Genomic DNA, 22,127 nt, shown 5'->3' with positions numbered 1-22,127 from the left:
TGGTATCGCTGTTTTGGGCACATTACGTACATTTTCGACCGACCTAACTGTCTATCCGTTCTTTGATATTATAACGTTTTTATTTGCGTGCACTCTCGCAACGGCACCGAAGAGACATCTATTGAAATTTGCTTGCAGAGCAGCAGGAGGAGGAGGAGGACGACGAAAAGGAAGAGAGCAATGATTGGATCGGGTATGCAGCCGAGTGGTTCAAAATTGAATGGTTCAAAACAGAAAAACTTGAGATGGTAGACGTGGGAGTGGCGGTGAGGGAGATCGTGGAAATTATGATAAAAGTGACTAACGGAGAGGCCGACCTTAACAATGATGATACTGATGTTGTTGATGATAGAGCTGGTGACTATAGCAGAGGTGCCAAAGTTGATATTGGAGATGATCAAGCTACTAATATGATGGTGATGACGATGGTAATTATGGTGATGATAGGGGTGACAATAATAGGGGTGGTGAAACATATCGAAAATAATGATTTTAGTTTGTGACGTTTGTGTGTTTTTATATATATATATATATATATATATATATATATATATATATATATATATATATATATATATATATCTATATATATATATATATATATATATATGTATATATATATATATATATATATATATATATATATATATATATATATATATATATATATATATATATATATATATATATATATATATATATATATATATATATATATATATATATATATATATATATATATATATAGTCATGATGACAGGATAACGGTCATGAGTGTATATAAAATGTATATTTTTGTAGTGTAAGCTTGTGTAAGATCCATGTATATTGTCTGCCGTACTAATTGTTAAATAAGTAGTAGTAGCAGATGGCCACTTTTTTTTAAGATAGGGATACGCTACTTCATTTAACCATAAAATACCCGTAAAAGGTCAAGTTTTATTATGAATATATATATATATATATATATATATATATATATATATATATATATATATATATATATATATATATATATATATATATATATATATATATATATATATATATATATATATATATATATATATATATATATATTAGGGTGATGCAAAAAAAAATTATCTCGAATTTTTTAAGACATTCTAATTTGGTTTAATTTAGTGTAAAAACTTTCTGTGCAGAATTTCAGCACAATTGAAGGCATTTTAGAGGTTGCTACCATCTGTTCAATATTTTGTATGTAGCAATTTTTTTTTGCGACCGAAGGGAGCTTTAACCTGTATGCAACATGGCAAAATGTCCGTTTGAATTCTTTCGTCATTATCTAATAAAGATAGAAAAATTCTGAGACCAACATTGGAAAGAGCAGCCAAAATGATACCAGACTGACTATTAAAATCAAATCGGTGACATAAGATAAAAAAATTAAAGCGAGTTGTAATTTTTGTAATGATAAATTTCTTTATACATTTCACTATATCTCGATTACCATTCAAGATACTAAAATTCTGAAACTACAGTTGGAAAGAGCAGAACATTGTCCATTAGGATGGCTATTCAAATAATATTTACATATAATCATTATAGTAATAATAATTATTACAAATAATAATTAGGCTATTTTTAAAGAAATATTTCCATTTATCTCAATGATTTTTTGATACGAAAATTCTGAAGACACCATTGGGAAGAGCAGACACACCTTTATTAGGCTGGCTATTAAAATAAAGTGTGTGACGAATTAATACAATAATAATTATTATTTCAAATAATTCGCAAGCTATTTGTTTTTAACATATTACCTTATATCTTGCTCAGTTTTTAAGGTACTATAATTCAGAGGACACCATTGGAAAGAGCAGAAAAAGCTCTAGTAGGCTGATTATTGTAATCAAATATGTGAGGAATTATAACCTTGATAGTTAATTATTAATAATAATTAGTAGGCTATTTTTTTCCGTTTAATCCCTTATATCTACTTAGTTTTTAGGTTACACAAATTCTGAGGATAGCATTGGAAAGAGCAGAAAAAAACTATTAGGCTGGTTATTTTAATCAAATATGTGATGAATGATAACCTTGATAACAATTATTGAAAAAAAAATAGTAGGCTATTTTTATTGCATAATCTCGTATCTTCCTTGGTTATTAGGTTACACATTCTGAGGACAGCATTGGAAAGAGCAGAAAAAAACTTTATTAGTCTGGCCATTGAAATCCAGTTTGTCACGGGCGATAATACTAATATATTTGCCAAGATCCATTTTTTTTCCTTTTATCTCACTTACTTTGGTCGCTGAACGATGATTACGGCGTTTTACTTGTATTTTTCCTCTCTATGCAGAGCAATTATAGCTTCTATCGATATTTTCACGCTGACTGCTCTTCTGAACTTGCTAACTGCATGCCTCCCCCCCTCCCGCGGCCCCGCTGCACACGACTTTCTACTCTTGCTCACCCCTATACTATCCAAACCCCTTATGCAAGAGTTAAACAGCATCTTAATTCCTTCATCTCTTACACTGGTAAACTCTGGAACAGCCTTCCTTCGTCTGTAGTTCCTCCTGCCTTCTGACTTGTCCTCTTTCAAGAAGAGTGTATCAAGACACCTCTCCACGTGAACTTGACCTCTCTTTTGGCCCCTCTTCTATTTTCTGTTGTTGGGAGCGGCAAGTAGCGGTTTTTTTTTTTATACACTGTTTTTGTTGCCCTTGAGCCCTCTTTTGTTGTAAAAAAAAAAAAAAAGTCTAAAATCTAAGAGTAAAACTTATAGATTCCTCAATGCTTGCATCACTTGATGCTGCAAAAGTGAGTGATAGAGCTGCTTCTGAAATCTTGATCCCAGCAATCGATGCCCTTGGGCAAAACCATGAAGAATATAGTGTTAGCTATTCATCAATAAGGAGAGCGAGACAGGAACCGCAAGGCAATGGCAGAAAACTTGAAGCAGGATTTCAAAACAAATCCTCCACTCCAAATACATTGGGACGAGAAACTAATTGAAGATATTACTGGTCATGAAAATGTTGAACGACTGCCAGTCCTAATATCTGGCCAAGGAGTTGATCAGCTTCTTGGTATTCTCAAGCTTGCCAGTGGATCAGGTCTAAACACTGCAGATGCTGTATCAGTTAGTATTGGAATGGAATATATCTGACCAAGTGAAGCGCATGTGCTTTGACACCACTGCCTCCAACACAGGCTATAAGAGTGGTGCTTGTACGTTACTAGAGCAGAGAATGAATAAAGATATGGTATAGCTAGCTTGTCGACATCACATTTTGGAAATAGTGTTAGAAGCTGCTGTTTCTGTCTCCTTACCAGCTTCTGTTCAAGAGATTTAATGCGAAGTGTGTGGAAATTGATCAGACAAATGACCAAACAGCAGCAGATGACCCTAGCATTGCAGAGAAAATCTCAGATACTGAAGAAATTATTAAATTTGCTCAAGCTCTGCTTGATGAGCAGCAGCCTCGTAATGACTACAAAGAACTTCTCGAGCTAACGCTAATTTTCCTCGGTAGTACCCCAAAGTCAGGAATCAGCTTTGAATCACCCGGAGCTTATCACAGAGCGCGATGGATGGCTAAGCTAATTTTCTGCATTAAAATCTGGATGTTTAAAACTCAGTTCAAACTGATTGAAAGAGAGGAGAGTGGACTGAGAGATGTTTGCTGTTTTTCAGTTGCAATATACATCAGATCGTGGTTCACGGCGTTCGTAACCTTATGCGCCCCCCGGTCAGATTTGCATTGTGTGCAAAGTCTGCAGCTCTACAAGCAAAAGGATGACAAAATTGCAAGTGCTACACTGAATAAATTTTTGAGACATCTGTGGTACCTCTCTGAGGAGCTTGTGGCACTCGCATTTTTTGAAGGAGCTGTTTCATATGAGACAAAAAACGAAATGAAGCGTGCTCTACAGAAACCAGTTGACTCAAAACCGAGCAAACGAGGTTCAGTAATCTTGAATCAGCTGGCCAAAAACAACTGCAGGATTTCGACACTGTTAACACAAAAAAAGATTCTTGGAAATCCTAGGGTTGCCTTGCACCTTTCGTAAAAATGATGCTGAAGAATGGAATGATGATGAGAGTTATGAAAATGCAAGAGATATTGTATATGGCCTCTCAATGTAGTCAACGACATTGCAGAAAGAGGTGTACGATTGATGGAAGAATATAACAAGCTGTTAACCAATGATGAAAAGCAGAAGCAATACCTTTTACAAGTTGTGAAAAGCTACAGGTGGTCACTCTCAAACAAAAACAAGAAAATAATACTATTGCTTCACAAGAAACGAACTTAGATTCATGTAAGTGCCTACTGGGGAAACTTCCACTTCAAAAAAAAAATTAACGCGCTATACGCTGTGCCTCAAGTGGTGGTGAGGAAATCAGCCCACTGCTAGTCTAGAATGTCATAGTTTTATCCCAAACTGTATCAAAACAATTCCGGCTTTAATATCAACAAAATAATCCCTTTGAGTATGCATCTCATGTGTGGGGGGGCTCCACTCACACAGCTCTTCTGGACAGAGTGGAGGCAAAGGCTCTTCGTCTCATCAGCTCTCCTCCTCATACTGATAGTCTTCTACCTCTTAAATTCCGCCGCAATGTTGCCTCTCTTTCTATCTTCTATCGATATTTCCACGCTGACTGCTCTTCTGAACTTGCTAACTGCATGCCTCCCCCTGCACTCGACTTTCTACTCATGCTCATCCCTATACTGTCCAAAGAGTTAACCAGCATCTTCACTCTTCATCCCTCACGCTGGTAAACTCTGGAACAATCTTCCTTCATCTGTATTTCCTCCTGCCTACGACTTGAACTCTTTCAAGAGGGATTCTTTATTAATGTTTTTTTTGTGCCAAAAAAAAACAATCCCTTTGAGCACAAATTGAGATACTTACTTTTCAAAGCTTGGTAGCAACCTCTAATTTTATTTTTTTCAACCCCAAATTTTGCATACAATGTTTTCTTTACAATAGTGATACAGTGAGAGGGTGTCTCCCTACAAAAATGAAAAAAAGAATTTAGACCCTCTTTTGCATCACCCTTTGTTTGTTTACATTCATTCCTGAGCACGTGCAGTTCGCGGGAGGATAGCCAGGAATAGGGGGACAGCCAGGAACACGACACCGGCAGCTATTATAGCGAAGTTTGAAATCGATGCTGTCTCAAAAGTGCAAGCGTAGCATTAATAATATCTTCACGTGATCTAATTGTGATCGGAAAAGTCCGTACATTCTCTCTCTCTCTCTCTCTCTCTCTCTCTCTATATATATATATATATATATATATATATATATATATATATATATATATATATATATATATATATCTATCTCTATATATATATATCTCTCTCTCTCTCTCTCTCTCTCTCTCTCTCTCTCTCTCTCTCTCTCTCTCTCTCTCTCTCTCTATCTATATATATATATATATATATATATATATATATATATATATATATATATATATATATATATATATATATATATATATATATATATATACATATATATATATATATATATATATATAGAGAGAGAGAGAGAGAGAGAGAGAGAGAGAGAGAGAGAGAGAGAGAGAGAGAGAGAGAATGTACGGACTTTTCCGATCACAATTAGATCACGTGAAGATATTATTAATGCTACGCTTGCACTTTTGAGACAGCATCGATTTCAAACTTCGCTATAATAGCTGCCGGTGTCGTGTTCCTGGCTGTCCCCCTATTCCTGGCTATCCTCCCGCGATCTGCACGTGCTCAGGACTTGTTGATAAACAGCTGTTCTCACAGAATTACGGGCCTGTTTATGTACATCATGACAGATTTTTTTTTTTTTAAACAAGATGCTATTTCCCGAGAATTTACTCATAAATCGCCGCATGAAGGATATTCACTTATTACAAAACAGGGCGCTGTACTGGATTTATGAATATTTTTCCTGTGAAAGAATAAACCAATATGGCCTCCCGTGCCGGAAACCACTGGGGGGACAGTAATGTACACGCGACCAGCTGCGTACACGGATCCGTGTTCATAGCAATCTGCCTTTTATTTGTAAACAAAGTGGAGACGGTCAGGAACATAGGACAGCCAGGAACACGACACCGGGCCGATCAGACAACACGCTCACTCGCTTCCTTCGCGGCGCCTATTACTGTACAAACTGTTGTTGTTATACTTCGCCAAATACATATATTTTTGTGAAAACACCTGAACATTTAATTGAACAAACCACCAACTTTTACCAGTGGTGGCAGCAAGTGTTTTAAATAAGGTGTGGAACCAATACGTGTTTTGAGTGGTAAAGATGGTTGTGGCAACGACAAAAAACATTGGGGGGCGGTGTGGCATGCTATAAACAAAATCTAATTATAACAAGTCTGATCACGCGCAGGAGAGGCGTGGCAGAGGTGACGTCATACTACCTCGGTGGGTCCGATGACACAAAACGGAGTAATTGATGGGTGACTTGTATTATTTTGCCCACTGTATACTACCTTTTCCGTCATACTACTTTTTTTTTATTTATTAACTGCAAGTATACCATTCTTATTTAACAAAAATTATATAAGTAGTAAGATTAAAAAAAAAAATTCTCTCTATTCTTCTTCTTCTTATAGTTTACTTAGTTAATAATACTGGTGAGGGAGGTAGCCAATTTACACTACTATATTAGTAAATTACTGTGTAATATATATATATATATATATATATATATATATATATATATATATATATATATATATATATATATATATATATATATATATATATATATATTTGAACTGAAATAATTACTTAGTAATTTTTTTTTAATACTTAACTGAGGAAAGGAGTAGACAGGAGTGAAATAAATTAACTAAGAATGTTACACATTACAGTGCAATTTGGCATTTAATTAAATAATTCAGCAATGGAATAAAAACTTCTATTTTCATGTCCGAATCTTTATTGTAGACTTTCCTGTTTACATGCTATTAGTGGAATAACTACCATTTATGTGGCTACATCACAACTTGTGAATCTGATGCAGAAAGTGATAGGCTAATAACATGGAGTGCGATATGTAAGTGAGTGTCAGGTTAAATAAGAGTAACAGCGAGACTTTGACATCTTTAATTATCAAATTAGCACCAAACTGTTATAGAGTGATGCCCATACTGAATAATTCAGCCAGGTTTGCAGCTGTTGATACTTATAGAGTGGAACCTGTCGTCCAGGACAGGGATTGAAGGTTGTGTGTCCAGCACCGTCTCGTTGCAGACTGACTCGGTCCACGTAACGGACCCAGCATTTGACGGCAGCGTGACGTCATTGCGCGAATCCGACAAGATTTTCGAGGGAAATGACCAGACTTGTTATAATGGACCGTATTATAGTCCGGCAAATCTTAAGTGGCGGCTCTGACGTAGACAGCCCGCTAGACCCTGTTGCCGCATCTCCAACTGACCTCGCACACCGTGTCTCTCACACCCTTCTCTCTCTCTCTCTCTCTCTCTCTCTCTCTCTCTCTCTCTCTCTCTCTCTCTCTCTCTCTGTGTGTGTGTGTGTGTGTGTGTGTGTGTGTGTGTGTGTGTGTGTGTGTGTGCGAGAAAAGTGGGGGTATACTCGATTCGGGGAGTGTGGTGCACGACAATGCATAATAATAATAATAATAATAATAATAATAATAATAATAATAATAATAAACCTCTTTAAAAACAACGCACCAAGACTCTTTACCCCTTAGGTGGTGTGGAAATAAGGTCAAAGTGTAATATTTTATTGTTCTTAGCGAGCACTCCTTCCCCACTCCCTGGCCATCCCCAGCGGAACCTCACCATTCACCTGCATGACTCACATCAGAATTTGCTTGACGGTCCTGGCATTCCATATATAGGTACAGTCTCCATATTTTATCATAATTATGCCATATAGCTGACATTGTATGGCAGATGGCAGACACACATCAAAAAATAGCAAAAATGCGATAATTAAAGCAGGCAGAGCAACTGGCAACTGCGGTGTGTTGGATTGAGTTGAGCTGACACCGCCGCGGTGGCAACGCTGCCAAGTGTTGTTCAAATTTCTTTGTATTCACTCACAGATAGAAAGTCAATCATAAAAAAACATATTTGTTTTTATACTAGAGTAAGAGAGAAAGAGAGAGACATGGGGAGAGAGAGAGAGAGAGAGAGAGAAGGGTGTGAGAGGCACGGTGTACGAGGTCAGTTGGAGACATAGCACCAGTGTCTAGCAGGCTGTCTACGTCAGAGCCGCCACTTAAGATTTGCCGGACTATAGCTACAAGTTCGGCTCCTCTCCGCCAGAGGCCCCTCGCGTACGATACAGGTCAAAAGAAGAAGAAGAAGAAGCGGTGACGAATGTAAACAAACATTGGCTGAAGGGGCTGTGGAGGCCGTGGCCCCACAGCATAACGAGCCCTCTAAAACACCCCAGAAGAAGAAAAAGCCACGCACGTGGCCCACGGCGTCTTGCACATTTCCATGGATCATATTTATTCCCAGTATTCGGTCCCAGAACTCAAACTGTACCTCGAGAAGAGAGGAGTTCAGGTGACGGGGTACTTCATTTACCACACAAGCACACGAAAGACAAGCTTGTATCAAACTGCATGTATTGTCAGATCATACTCGAACGATTTACTATCTTTCAGATAACTATAATTCATCTCATTGCATGTATACATAAAATGACAACTGGCTCTGCAAGTGCTTATATGTAAGTTTTGATAATTTATGTACAACATGGGTCATATTCGAAATAGCCTATAATAGGTGGCATCACAATCAATAGATAGTATTTACTATTTCATGTTCTTTTGAATATTAGTCGTTATTTACATGCAGTAAATTATAAAAATACCCTTTATTTGCATTTGCACAGCCAGATCACCCTAATGTACCTGAACTGAAATGAATTATATGCATTTGAGGAGCCATAGATCCTTTAGATGTTATCCGACTATTCTTTTTGATACAAGCTTGTCTTTTGTGTGCTTGTTGTGGTATATTATCAATGCCAAGCAGTAAGTTTGAAATTTTGAAGGACTGAGTTTTTCTTTTCTTTTTTCTATACATAAACATTCCAATATATTATTGAAAAAATAGATTGAATAGCTATCACAACATTTGATCTTCACATATTCACAAACTAAAAATGAACAGGTGCAGCAATTATCAAAATTCCCGCAAGTTGATAGACAGATGAAATGAAACAGACTATATAGGCTACGCACATTATTATTATTATCGTTACTATTAAAAGGATTTGGATTATTGTTATTGATAACATAATATAGTATCATATTATTGTTACTGATTTGAATTAAAAAAAAAATGTTTCTTTTGGCATAGTTGTTCTTACCCATCTCCACACCAGCCTCTATTTTTTTTTTTTAAATGGACATTAAAATAAAAGGCTCATCAATTTCCTGCTGCCTTTTGTCATAGGTGTGTAAGTATTTCATAAATATGTGTTCTAAATAAAGTATATACAATATTTTTCAGTTTATTATGACTCATCCGGCAGCAGTAAGATAACTGGAAAAAAGAGTGTAATTTCTATTTACATAAAGCTTATGTGGTCCACTAGTGATAGCGGGTTCAACACATGCTTTGAATCTGAAGCTCAGCCGAGGTTACGAATTCCCTGTCTGGCTGTCTCACTGCCAAAATGTGACCACTGTTAATTATTTGGTTCACATTAATTCATTTGATCAAGAATATGCTGAACTGCGGAATGACTATAGTTGGTACTATAAGAGCCAAGAAACCACAAACACCAAGGAAAATGACTGGAAAACAATGATCAAGTGCATTTTGCTTCACAAGATATGACACTTGTTACTCACAGACTCCAAAAAGAATGATATTGCTCCTGTCCTCAATGCACTATAAGCCAACCATCACTAAAAAGGGGAAACCGGAAATAGTTGACTTTTACAACAAAACCAAAGGAGTAGATACATTTGATGTGAGCGTACACTGGAGGCAGTGCAAGATAACACCGAGGTGAACAAGATCCAATCGTTTCTTTTATAAAACTACAATTAAGGCGAAATTAAAAATTTAAGCTGAATTCCTAGCTCCTTTTTCTATTAATGTAAAACCGAAATTACTGAATACAATCTAGCCAAAATATTACGATATTAATTAAAAGCAGAAACCCTCGAAGAATACTAGTTGTTAACTCAGCCTAACCCAAAGTATTCAGTTTAAACGAATGGTTAGCTCTTAATAAAATCTTAAACTCACCTTCTCCAATTTTATGTTCCTTATCCCTTGAATGATTCCTATTTACTGAAGAAGTAGGGAATTTAGTGGCCTACCTGTTCTATATGATGGCCATTGTGCTCAGATACTGCAATTCTTAAGTTCCCGTGTGTTGAACGCACATACCCGATTTGATAATCAGGACAACAAAACGAATAAACATATGAGAACAAGTAAGTAACTGGGCAGTCTATCTTTTATATTTAATGAAAAATAACTAATCGTGTTAGTATTTGTAAAAATAAACTGAAAAGACAATAGTGGGAAATGTTTGTGAAAAGGACTTGCAGCATTTTCCTAATTTGCTAAATAAAATGTCCTTGAAATGACAATGTTATATATATAATTTGTTCTTTTCTCAGTTGACTTCGCTGGTTCTAGTGCAAACCTGTTTGACAGGAAGCGTTTTACTCTTGTTTCAAACATATGTAATAGGTACCCATTTGAGTTAAAGTACTCCCTAAATCCATTAACTTCCATATCAAAATTAATCCAAGAAGAACAGATGTTGTATGCCCTATAAATTAGAGTTTTGATTGAGTTGACCTTAAAGAGTAATGCCAGAAAGAACTTATAATTAAATCCTAACCCTGTTAATATGTCCTTTCCATATACATTCCTGACAAAGCCATATCCCCATCTTGAAGTTGGGTTTAGAGTTCGGGTTATCGGTTAATAAACCAAATTTCATTAATAATTTTCGAGGTTAATTTGAAACATAATTTACTATGAATTTATAGGAACCGATCAATCATGGAACAATCTATCTACATAAATTATATTGCTAATGATGGTTTTAAACATACATCTTTTAGTAACCAAGTGTCAAACACACATATAACTAGAGTGCTAAAGGGTATAACAATGACAGCGATATCATAATTACTACGTCGGATAAGGGGAAGGGGGCAGCTATATTAAATAAAAATGATTATATGAAAAAAGACTGGAGACATCCCCAGTGATGTAGCAAAATTTATAGTGTTCAATGAAGACTGGTATACGTGTATTTTGCGCCTGGACAATAAAGTAATTAGGATTTTGAGATCTCTTATAAACAAGTTTTCTGTTGACGTTTACGGCTGGTTGCTTACTTCAGACTCCACACCTGGTACTTGGTACTGTATGATCTTCCCAAGGTGCACAAACATGGCTGCCCTATCAGACCCATTCTAGCAGTTTTAGGCACATTTAATTATAACCTTTCAAATTTCTTTGTTCCTGTTCTAGCACCCCGCACTACCAATTATTATTCAGTACTCAAGTCAACCCAGTTTGTAAACGATAAATTCTCTCATCATTTTTACAGGGCTACTTTTGACATTGTCATTATTTACTAATATACTCCTGACCGAAACCATTCAACATAGACTGTGCAAGTGTAGAACAGGCTGTGCTGGGACAATTAATTCCCAATGATCTCCCTACGTCTTAGTTTAAACGTACATTAAATTTTAGAGATTACATTTGGGGAGGCGGTGGCTGAGTCGACAGAGTGACGGCGCCGCGTTCAGGAGGACGCGAGTTCAATCCCCGCCCGGTGCCACAAAGCTGGGATTTTTCAGCCGCCGCCGAGTGGCTTAAAACTACCCACATGCTGTCCAGAAGACCACCTATCAACCCGGACTCTAGATTCTAGGATTAAAGATGAGCTCCGGGAGGGCAGCATGAGCTAGTGCAAGATGGCGCCACTATAAAAACACTCGCCTGCGCCAGAACGGGCTGGGCCGACCATCAGGCCCCACCGGGAAGAAGCCTTGGGCTGACCATCAGCCCCCACCGGGAAGAAGCCTACCGGCGCAATAGGCTGCGACGTAAAAAAAATTAAAAAAATTGAAAAATTTAAAAAAAAACTAGTGAACACAAAATTTCGAAGGGGAGTGCTTAAATATGGATAACATCAACACAGTAAACTAGGTGAAAAAAGTGGTATGATAATATAGGGAATCTCTTCATATGGATGTATTGCCAACGAGAAGACATTCTACTAGATTAAAAAAAAAATGCAGAACTGAATACGACTGGACAATAGCTATAGGTAAAGTACTATATTGTTGGATTCCTGAGAATATATACAAAGACGTAATAGCGATCACTAGATTTCATTCACATACCGAAAAATAAGGAGTTAGAAGTGGTGGTACCATACTTCCTAAACTGTTTATGGCGTTTTCAGAAATATTTGAAGTGCTTAACTGAAGTGATATGAAAAATAAAATTGTGAACGGATAACCACATAATTTATTGATGTCTCGGTTTTTAGTGAACACAATGTTGAAATTAAGTAATAAAATAACCAAGTAGGGAAAATCTTCAACCAGTACTTCAGATGAAAAAGAAAACGACGTTTTCAACAATAATGCTTTAATCAAACCTACAATCATGCCAGTTGACCAACTGCCATGACAGTTAATTAGTATGTATACTTAAAAAGCCTGATATTTAAACCAAACCCATACTGCAACAGGTATTAAAAAAATATGTAAAACTGGGCTGGAATACTTAAAAAAAGGTTATCCCAAGAGATACATGATTACGCAGTGCTTTCTTCACGGCTTGGGATGTAGATCAGAAGTATGGGCACTAACCAAACCAATGGATAAAAATGGATAAAAAAATGAAGGAATCATTGTCGGGGTCGATTCCATCTCATATTAAGGATAAGATGAACCTCAGAATGCTAGGAAAAATTAAAGTCGATAATAGAAACCAAATAATGAAAAGTCAAAGTGTTTTTGCCTCGCCAGCTGTCCTCCCCTCACTGACCCTTCTATCTCATAAATTCCGCCACTACTGGAAGTTTATAAGTCCTTTTTTTCGGGGATTATTATTCAATGTAGAAATAATAAAATACTCACAAACCTTTTGCACTTTTCAGGTAAAAATAATTTTGACCTAGGTTTGAGACTAACAGTGTTGTTTTAATAATGTATATTGTGCGTGCATACAGTTGACTTGAATGTTTGCTAAATTTTCCACAATAGGCACCAAAGTAACAGTAAACAGCAGCAGCAGCAGCAGCGGTTGCAGTCTACAGTAGTTGTGGATTTTGTTGCCCTACACCTTTCTCAAGTTTCCTATTATTTGAATAAACATTAGCAGCATCCTGCAAATTTGCGTATCTTTGTTCTATTTATTTATCGATGGCTTCACGTCACAATTAATGAATCTAGCAAGCGAGGCGCTACCCAAGTCATCGCTTGGCATCACAAAAACAAATGACAGGTCAATGTACAAACCACGTTAAAAGAGCACTGTTTTGTTTATATTATTTTCTTATTCTCTCTTCCTTTCTCCACTGGCAGAGTATCTTGTTCTCTTACGATTTTTTTTTCCCTCGCCTTTTCCCCACTTTTTCAATCTTTTTTTTTATCCCCCTCTTCTCTGCGCATTTGTCCCCTCCCCTGCCTTTTTTTCTTTAGCCCTTTTGTATCTTCCTGCCTTCATGCATATGTTCCATTTCTTTACCTTCCCAACTTTATATTTTCCCCTTCTCGCCTCCCCAAACACTCGACAAACATTCCAAAAATATCCCCCACCGCCGGTGCCTCTCTCTCTCTCTCTCTCTCTCTCTCTCTCTCTCTCTCTCTCTCTCTCTCTCTCTCTCTGCACCCTTTAACTCAACTAAACTCCTCCTCCTCCAACTCTTCTGAGTGCCGAGGAGTCAGGTGAGTGTGTGTCAGGAAGCAAAAGGCCCATGCACGACAGGATGTGTAAACACACAAAGAATACATACATGAACAAAAGACAGAAACTCCTATATCTTTAGCGACTGACATATCTGTTTCTTATTTTCATTTTCTGTATATTTTAAATTAATAAAGGAATAAAGGAAGCAGATGAATGTCAATAAAAATATGATGACTAAATTTATTACAATCTCATGTATGAATTCATATTTCTGCCCCTTTATGTATCATGTACTTCTTCATGTATTTTTTTATACTTGTTCTCCGATAGATATTTTGCCAAAAAAAATCAGTGCAGCACGGCAATACATGATGTAGTAGACACACACACACACACACACACACACACACATACACGCATGCACAAACGCAAACACACGAAAATGCCCTGACCACCCTGGGTCTGCCGAGGCTCTCCAACAGGCACCTTAGAAAGTTCGACGACAACTTCCTACATCATCCTTGCCACCGCCACCGCCCAACACTCGACGATCAGGCATCACAAGAAATTTACCCCCCTCAATACGCTGCCTAAACGCCACTATAAACTGAGTGCAGTGCCGGCGATAAAGCGAATGATTAACAATTTGTAGGAGTGATAGTCCTCTCAATCCAAAGGACCGCGGTGAGGATTAGCACTTCGCAGCTATCCTCTCTGCCCCCACCACACCATCCCCAACTCATTTCGTTTTTATTTTTAGTATTACCCTACCCTCCCAAACCATCCCCCTCTCTTTTTTTTATATATCCCTCTATTACCTGTTTGGTTGATTATCTGTAAATGTTCAGCCTAACGGCTGCCAAATCTTATTAAAACTTATTATTATTATGATCATTATACAGTCATAAATACAAAAAACACACGCAGTAAAATCACACACACACACACACACACACACACACACACACACACACAATGGTTAGAGCGCTGCGCTGCCAGGCTTCACAGTCTGACAGGGCGGCGGTTCGAGCCCGCTCAGGCCGGATTATTTTCGTTGACTAGGAGTGGTTACTGTTCCCCCTTGAGCAAGGGGATGGGGTGTGTGGTGTGTGAGGTCCTGGCAGTACCCATAGAACGACGATAAAGAGCACTTGCTCATGTCGGGAGGGTACCTGCCGGCGATTACGAGTCCAACACGTGATCAGGCCGTGGTGAATTTTACACACACACACACACACACACACACACACACACACACACACACACACACACACACACACACACACACACACACACATGCAATAGCGAATTCTATATATTTTCTAACATGAGTTTGTGTTAGGGACATTCAATTTTGCCCCCTATTGCCCACTCCTTTCTTTTCTTTCTTCAATTTTTTTTTCATTTTCTTTCAGAAGTTCTGTTTACGATATATTTTGACTTTGGCACTTTTCCTTTGCGTTCGATACAGTTTAGAGTACCTGTGTCAGACTAAATCTTCAGAGTAGTTTGTATATAGAATAGGTGACATTCCATTCTCTCTCTCTCTCTCTCTCTCTCTCTCTCTCTCTCTCTCTCTCTCTCTCTCTCTCTCTCTCTCTCTCTCTCTCTCTCTCTCTCACACACACACACACACACACACACACACACACACACACACGTCCGATAGCTCCGTCGGGTAAAGGGCTGCACAGGCAGAGGTTCGAGCCCCGCTCAGGCCGGGTTTATGCCGCTGACTAGGAGTGGTCACTGTCCCCCATTGAGCGGTGTGCGGTGTGTGAGGTCCTGGCAGTACTCAGAGATCGACTAATAATCCTTGCTTGCTCTATCGGGAGGGTATTTGCTGGCGATTGCAAGTCCAACTCGCGATCAGACCGTGGTGAAAATACACACACATAAGCACACACACGCACACAAACACCACTAACACACACACACACACACACACACACACACACACACACACACACACTACACAAACACACAAATACACACACACACACACACACACACACTAACACCACACACACACACACACACACACACACACACACACACACACATAATTATTAGAATAAAGCTTGAAAGTACCGTCAACTACATTGATATTATACAAAGGTTATTAGCCAAGAATTACTTACCATCACACTTTTCCTCATCTTCGTCTTTGATTGGGGCGGCGGGCGTGGGCGTCGGCAAGGGTGTGCTGGGGCTAGATCCATACCCTGAATCAGCCGATTGGGACGCACCTACCATCCCACCTTTTGCACCTGCTACTCCCTTAGGATTTGTCTGTATATGTACTTTGTCTTCTGGGCCATCCTCCTTTCCAAATTGTACCTTAACCACCCCTGTTTGAATATTTTCTACCCCAGTTGCCTGTTTCGCACCACCATGTCTCTCGACCTTCTCTTGTGCATCTGTCACTCCTTTGTTTTCCCCAGGTCCCTGCGTCGATGTCTTAGGCATTTGTCCATCCGTGTTGGTTACTCTCACGTCGCCACCCTCATGTTTCTCCTCGGACTCTGTTTTACCGCCGGGCAAGGACGTCGAGTGAATGCTAGCCGAGGGCGTCTTGGAGTGGGCGGTTGTCTCGGGTACGCCGGGAGTGTAAGCGTCTCCCTTGGGGCTCGGGGTCTTCTTTACGCCCGATATTGGCTTTATGATTTTCTTCGGTTTATCAACATTTTTTCTGACTGTGCTCCCTCCGTCGTCAGAGGAAGAGGAAGATGAGGCAGACCTGGAGTAAGTCGACTTTTGCTTCCTGAGGACACGGCCTCGCGTACCCTTGCCGCACTCGCCAAATTCTTTACTTGCCGTGTCGCCTGAGGTGCCTGCCACTACCTTGTTTTCTGGTTCCTTGAGTTCAGCATCAGAAGGGGCTGTCTTTGCTTTCGGCTCATCTTTTTCGTTCCCTGATCTCTTGATGACGTTTTTGACCTCGCCGGATTGACCGTCTTGGCTCGGAGGAACTAACTGAGAAATATGCTTCTTCCTAGCATTTCTTGTCAATACCTCCATCCCACTTTCAGAGTCATGTTTGCTGTTCTCCGTGGGCTTCGCTGCGCCTAGCTTGACGGGTCGCTTCAGAATGTTCCTTGCATTAAGTAGCTCATTAGCAGTGTTCTTCTCAGACATAGGAGGCAGTGCGACCTGACGAGGCTTTTTCAGGGCTCTTTTCACCGGTAATGTGTTGGGCGGTGGCCCCCTCTCGGCCCCTGCGCCCTCGCTTGAAGTCGGGGTCGGCTTTGCTTTCCCCTTTAAGTTTGTGACGTCATCCTCATCTCTTTCCTGATCATTGCTGTCTACAGCTGCCCGATTATTTGTTTTACTCTCATCCTTTTGCTTTTCTCCCTCGATTGTTGCACTGATCTGTGCCGTGTCATGATTGATATTTAGTTTATTTTCTATACTTTCGGCTTTCTTCTCGTTATCAGACTTTGTTTCATCTTTCTTAACAGTGGATGTAGTCTCCTCTTTTTTAAAGATATTGGTTTCTTCTTTGTTTTTCATCTCTATATATGCTTCAGTTGTCACTGTTTTATCTTTCCTCATCCATTTTGGATTTGAAGAAACCTTTGTCAATGGATCTGGTTTAATTTCATAATTTTTCTTGCCTTGTTCAAGCAGAATTTGTGCTTCAGTCCTTGATGAATCTTTTGCTTTAACATTTTCATTTCCTTTCTGTTCCTTTGGTGTTTTTAGTTCTTTTTTTCCAACTCCTGCAGGTTTCCCGCCATCTTCCTGTTTTGAAGCTGACGAGTTCAAATTCTTCGCGCCACGACCCTTCTCGACCGCTTCAAGATGCTCAGAGCTCTCGACTTTGGCAGCTTTCTCAATTTTATGTCCTTTTGTGAGGCACGCTCCTCCATCTCTGCTTGTCTCTAACTCAGCCGCGGCGTCTCTGGTAGAGTTCCCCGCCGTTACCTGCTTCGTTTTACCGCCGGTTGGAGAGTCTTTGGCAGCGACGTTCTCGACTTCTTCCCTCATGATAGACTTTAGGGTTTCGAGAGCTGATAGCGACTCCATTTGGCGATCGAAAGTCTGAGTGTCAGCAGAGCGTGCTTGTGCATGTGTGTCGCTACTTTGCTCTTTGGGCATTTCTATTAAACCGTCTTGGGTCGAAGGTAACTCTGCTAGCGAGGTGGAGGACGGATTCATAAGAACAGGCCCTGATGGAGGAGATTCTGGAGTGTCACTCAACTTGAAAGTGTCCCCTCTCACCTTCGTTGCTACCACCGACGTTTTAATATTTTTGAATTTTGGCATTGTAGAACCGGAAACATCTTTTGGTTCTTCGTTTACTGCACACTCTGTTTGGTTCGTCTTGATCTCTGTCTGTATATTCTTTAATTCAGTCGGGGTTTCAGCGATGTCGTCCTGTTGTTCGTGCCTTTGTGAGCCCAATACGAGGTCCGCTGACAGGAGGGAAGAAACACGTTTACTTTCCAATTTCGAGGGTGAAATGTTTTGCAACTTTTCTTCAGTGACACAACCAGTCTTCTCCAGTATCTTTTGGTATTGTCCCATGTGTCCTCTGATTGTTTTTGTCGTGCTGGTGCACGGTATTTCTTCTTTTTCAAGAACAAGACTTGCTGAAAGAATAGAATTCTCCCTTTCTGTTCCTGTCTTCTTCCCATTCTGAGTACTACAGAAGCTGAGTCCCTCTTCCTTTCCGACAGTCATAGTATTTATTGCGATTTTGCTATCAGCAATCCTTTCAATTGTCGCATCTTCGCTCCTCGAGACTTTTTCCTTTTTATTCCTTTCCCTGGAGGCTTCAGTACTGACTGGAGCGCAAGTGTGTTCTTGCTGAGGGGACTCCGTTGGTTTTGGGACAATTACTTCATCGTCCTGATAAGCTGCATTCCATTCCTTGCGCTTTTTGGAGTTTTTAGAACGTCTAGAGAGTTTCTTTGAGGGTTTCTTTGTGCTGCAGCCTGTAGACTCATGCTGTTTTACGAATCTCTTCAGTTGTCCCACGATGGCCAGTCCTTTGTCCATAGAATCGCGCCTTGGCTCATCAAGCTTCACCTTCACTTCTTCAATGGCGCTAGTACTTGAGCTTGGTGGTTCTCCTTCAATCAATTTGTTCATCTCTTCGTCAGACTCGATGTCAACATCAGGATGGAGCACGGCAGCGTAAATAGCATCCTTTACTTCTTGCCAGCTCTCAAGCTCCTCCTTGGTCTCAGCTGTGTTCGTGGCTCGCTGCAGTACCAGTGACATGTCTTCTTTATCCTCCCCAACGGAATAGGGTCTTCTTGGGACCGTTCCTGAAGCCATGGAGGAAATTTGATGTGCTAGTGGATTTTGCGTGACGGCACTAACTGGTGTCACAGGAGTGGAGGAACAGCTGGGCTTGGGTGGCTTAGAGGTGACATCCAGTGAATTCACGGTTGACTTCTCAGCTTGAGGAGGACTTGAATCTGGATATAAAGTCCTTCTTACTGCCGGTTTGAGTTCTGAGAGATCCGTCTTTTTGTCAGGGACTTGATATTTCTCGAGAAGTCTCTGGGCGATTGTTTGCATTCTTTTGTCCCTGATGGCGAAAGGGTCTCGTGGTACAGGCTTTTCCCTCTTGATCGTGAGCCGAACAACTTGTCGATCCCTTGTGATGTCGCCGGCGTCATCTTCTGATTTGTTAAGTTTGAGCCATTTAGCTGTCCGTGGCACCGATGTGTTGATGTCCCGCGTGTCGATCTCCCGAGGACGGTCATCCCGCCCCTTGTTGATCCTGTCCAGGTATGCACGTGCATAGCTGGACTCTCCACCACAGCGGCCCGGGAACTTGCGATCCCCCTGTAGTCTGCCAGGTGTAGTTTCCGTAGGTGAAGACAAATTGGAGGTGAATGCCCGAGTCTTGGGAGTGTAGGGCAAAGTGCGTCCAAAGGTGTCGCTGGCATTGTTGCTTCTCGAGTAAGAGTGCGTGCTCCCTGTCAGAAAACTGGACGAGGAGGACTTTTTGAGTCTGTTTTCTTCGATCTGATTTCTTCTCTCAAATAAATTGTCTGACGAGTCCAATCGCTTCAGATGAAAGGCACTGCGAGGAGGAGGACAGTTATATCTCGCCGTCAGATACGACTTAGCGGGGCCCTCCTCAGGGATGATGTATTTTGTCCTGAAGTAGTCGGCGGGATGATCGTTCACTATTCCTTTCACGTCCCCAGGGCTGTAGTAGGTTGTGCCCATGCCGGCAAGATTCCCGCTACTGCTGCTGCGGACGTAGTTTCTTGTGCCGTAACCATTTTGTGCATAGTATGGTGAAACAGGCATGGCGGCGGCGGTGGGCGGAGGCTGACAGACAGACAAACTGTTAGGTGATCTATTTTCGGCTCTTCCTCAGAAGCTTGGTGTCAACAGGTGACGTAAGACGGTGTGTTATTTGACCTGCTTTGGTGCACAAGGGTGGCGCGATGTTGAAGCTCCGTGTGCTGGTAGTGGTGCACGAATGAGTAATGCAACTACAGTTTGATGACGTTAATGTGACCTTTTGGCACTCACTTCTTAATAGCTTATAAGACACGCTATGTTATTTAGTGAGTACAAATTCATAATTCAATCTACTATTTCTCAAATGCAAGTAATGTTTCTTCGAATACGTATATGAATATGTATTCGATACAATAAATTTAAATCATATTTGGGTATATGTGTAGATACGTATATAGATATTCTATATTTCTTATAAGATAATGACACTACTTTAAAATTCACGTGTTCGCAAATACGTCAAAAGCGCCTTTATCATACTTTAATTTCATCCTACGTGATACAAGTTGAAGCTAGGCAGCTGTCAGATGTCAGAGGGCTCTTGGTACAGATCTCAAACAGGTGGACTGTTCCCCTCAATATTGGTGCTGCATTAGTGGATTCAGCACGCCACGTTGCTGAAGACTTCACACACGAGTAGTAGCATCACACTTATGTAATGGTTCATTAACACCATCACCACGACTAACACTGTCACCAAATCACCATTACCATTTTCCAAGCTCCACCACTTCCATAACCACTCTCTGCACCAGCATCAAAAGTTTTAAAATTCGTGTTACACAACCACCACCAACAAGCTTTCCTTTTATGCACCGTTTGCACCGTGTTAGGAGAAATAATTCATTTTATGTTTCTCTCATTTCGTTTATCCGTTGATGATGGCGTAAGTAGCATTTGGGCCACAGCTCCTCCACGTATCTTTGTGGTGGCGGCGGCCGCTGCAGCTGGTGTACCCACAGTAATTTCCTCTCGAAAGCGAAGCAATTAGTCGCACTAAAAAAAACTTGAACTGCGTCGTCGCCTATTCACCGAGCATTTTCCTTGCTAAGCTTATTCTCTCCTCCGCTTGTTTCATCATCCTCCTTGAAGCCTCCTGGTATATTTTCTTTCTCTTTTTACTTCCCTTATTATCTTTTCTTCATGGCCATTTATCACAGTGATCACCGTGTCTTATATTTTTCTCTCGTTTTGCGTGTCCATTTGTGTGCGTGTCTCAAGCCCTCCGCCGTCTTGCTTCCCCTCGCTCTTCTCGCCCCGCTACCACTGAAGCTCTTTTATGCCCTTGGCAGACACACGGACGAGACCCACTGATGCCTCGCCCAACCGCCTCCCGACTCTTTCTTGGCCATCTACTTACCCCACTACCCCTCCTCTCCTTTTCCCTCCCCCACTACCTTCTCCCACTCTCCTGCCTTGCACCACCTTCCTGCTGTATACAGACACGCAAGTGAGCACACACACACACACACACACACACACACACACACACAGAGAGAGAGAGAGAGAGAGAGAGAGAGAGAGAGAGAGAGAGAGAGAGAGAGAGAGAGAGAGAGAGAGATGCGTCTCTCTTCGCATGGCAGTAGAAAGGAGTGTACTGGGAATTATGTGCGGAGAGAAAATATAGAAAAAAAACACGAGGATATTAGGAGGCTAGAGAGGTGACCGGAGTCAAATGCAAGTATGCGATGCTACGAGTGATCGGAGGTTTGGTGTTAGGAGGTGGTGGAGGAGCGGCAACAAGGACAAGTTTGGCACGCCTCCTCAACAACACATCACTGAGGGTTCGCTGCCAGTGGCCAAAATAGTTCAGGGGTGTGACAGGTTGGTAGACTGTGGGGGTGTGGAGTGGGTCAGTAGGTGTGGATGAAGTGGGATGGAGTGGAGTGGTGTTATTTTAACTCTTAAAAGGTGGACCAGCCAAACACGTAGAGTAGGCAATGTTGGCTACGAGAAG

At 40.4% G+C, this 22,127-nt stretch overlaps 1 protein-coding gene across 1 annotated transcript in view; it reads right to left on the bottom strand.

Annotated features, from left to right (window-relative positions):
* Positions 1-21,540, bottom strand: part of LOC126987679 (putative protein kinase C delta type homolog) — a 158,699-nt gene extending 137,159 nt beyond the window's left edge. Inside the window, exon 1 of the mRNA XM_050844804.1 lies at positions 16,039-21,540. Within this exon, the coding sequence (XP_050700761.1) occupies positions 16,039-20,173 (4,135 nt within the window). The 5' untranslated portion in view covers positions 20,174-21,540. The remainder of the gene's footprint in view (positions 1-16,038) is intronic.
* Between the last annotated feature and the right edge of the window lie 587 nt (positions 21,541-22,127).

The sequence above is a fragment of the Eriocheir sinensis genome, chromosome 66 (genome assembly GCF_024679095.1).
Source record: "Eriocheir sinensis breed Jianghai 21 chromosome 66, ASM2467909v1, whole genome shotgun sequence".
In the NCBI taxonomy this organism is placed as follows: domain Eukaryota; kingdom Metazoa; phylum Arthropoda; class Malacostraca; order Decapoda; family Varunidae; genus Eriocheir; species Eriocheir sinensis.
This window is presented reverse-complemented; position numbering and strand designations above follow the sequence as displayed.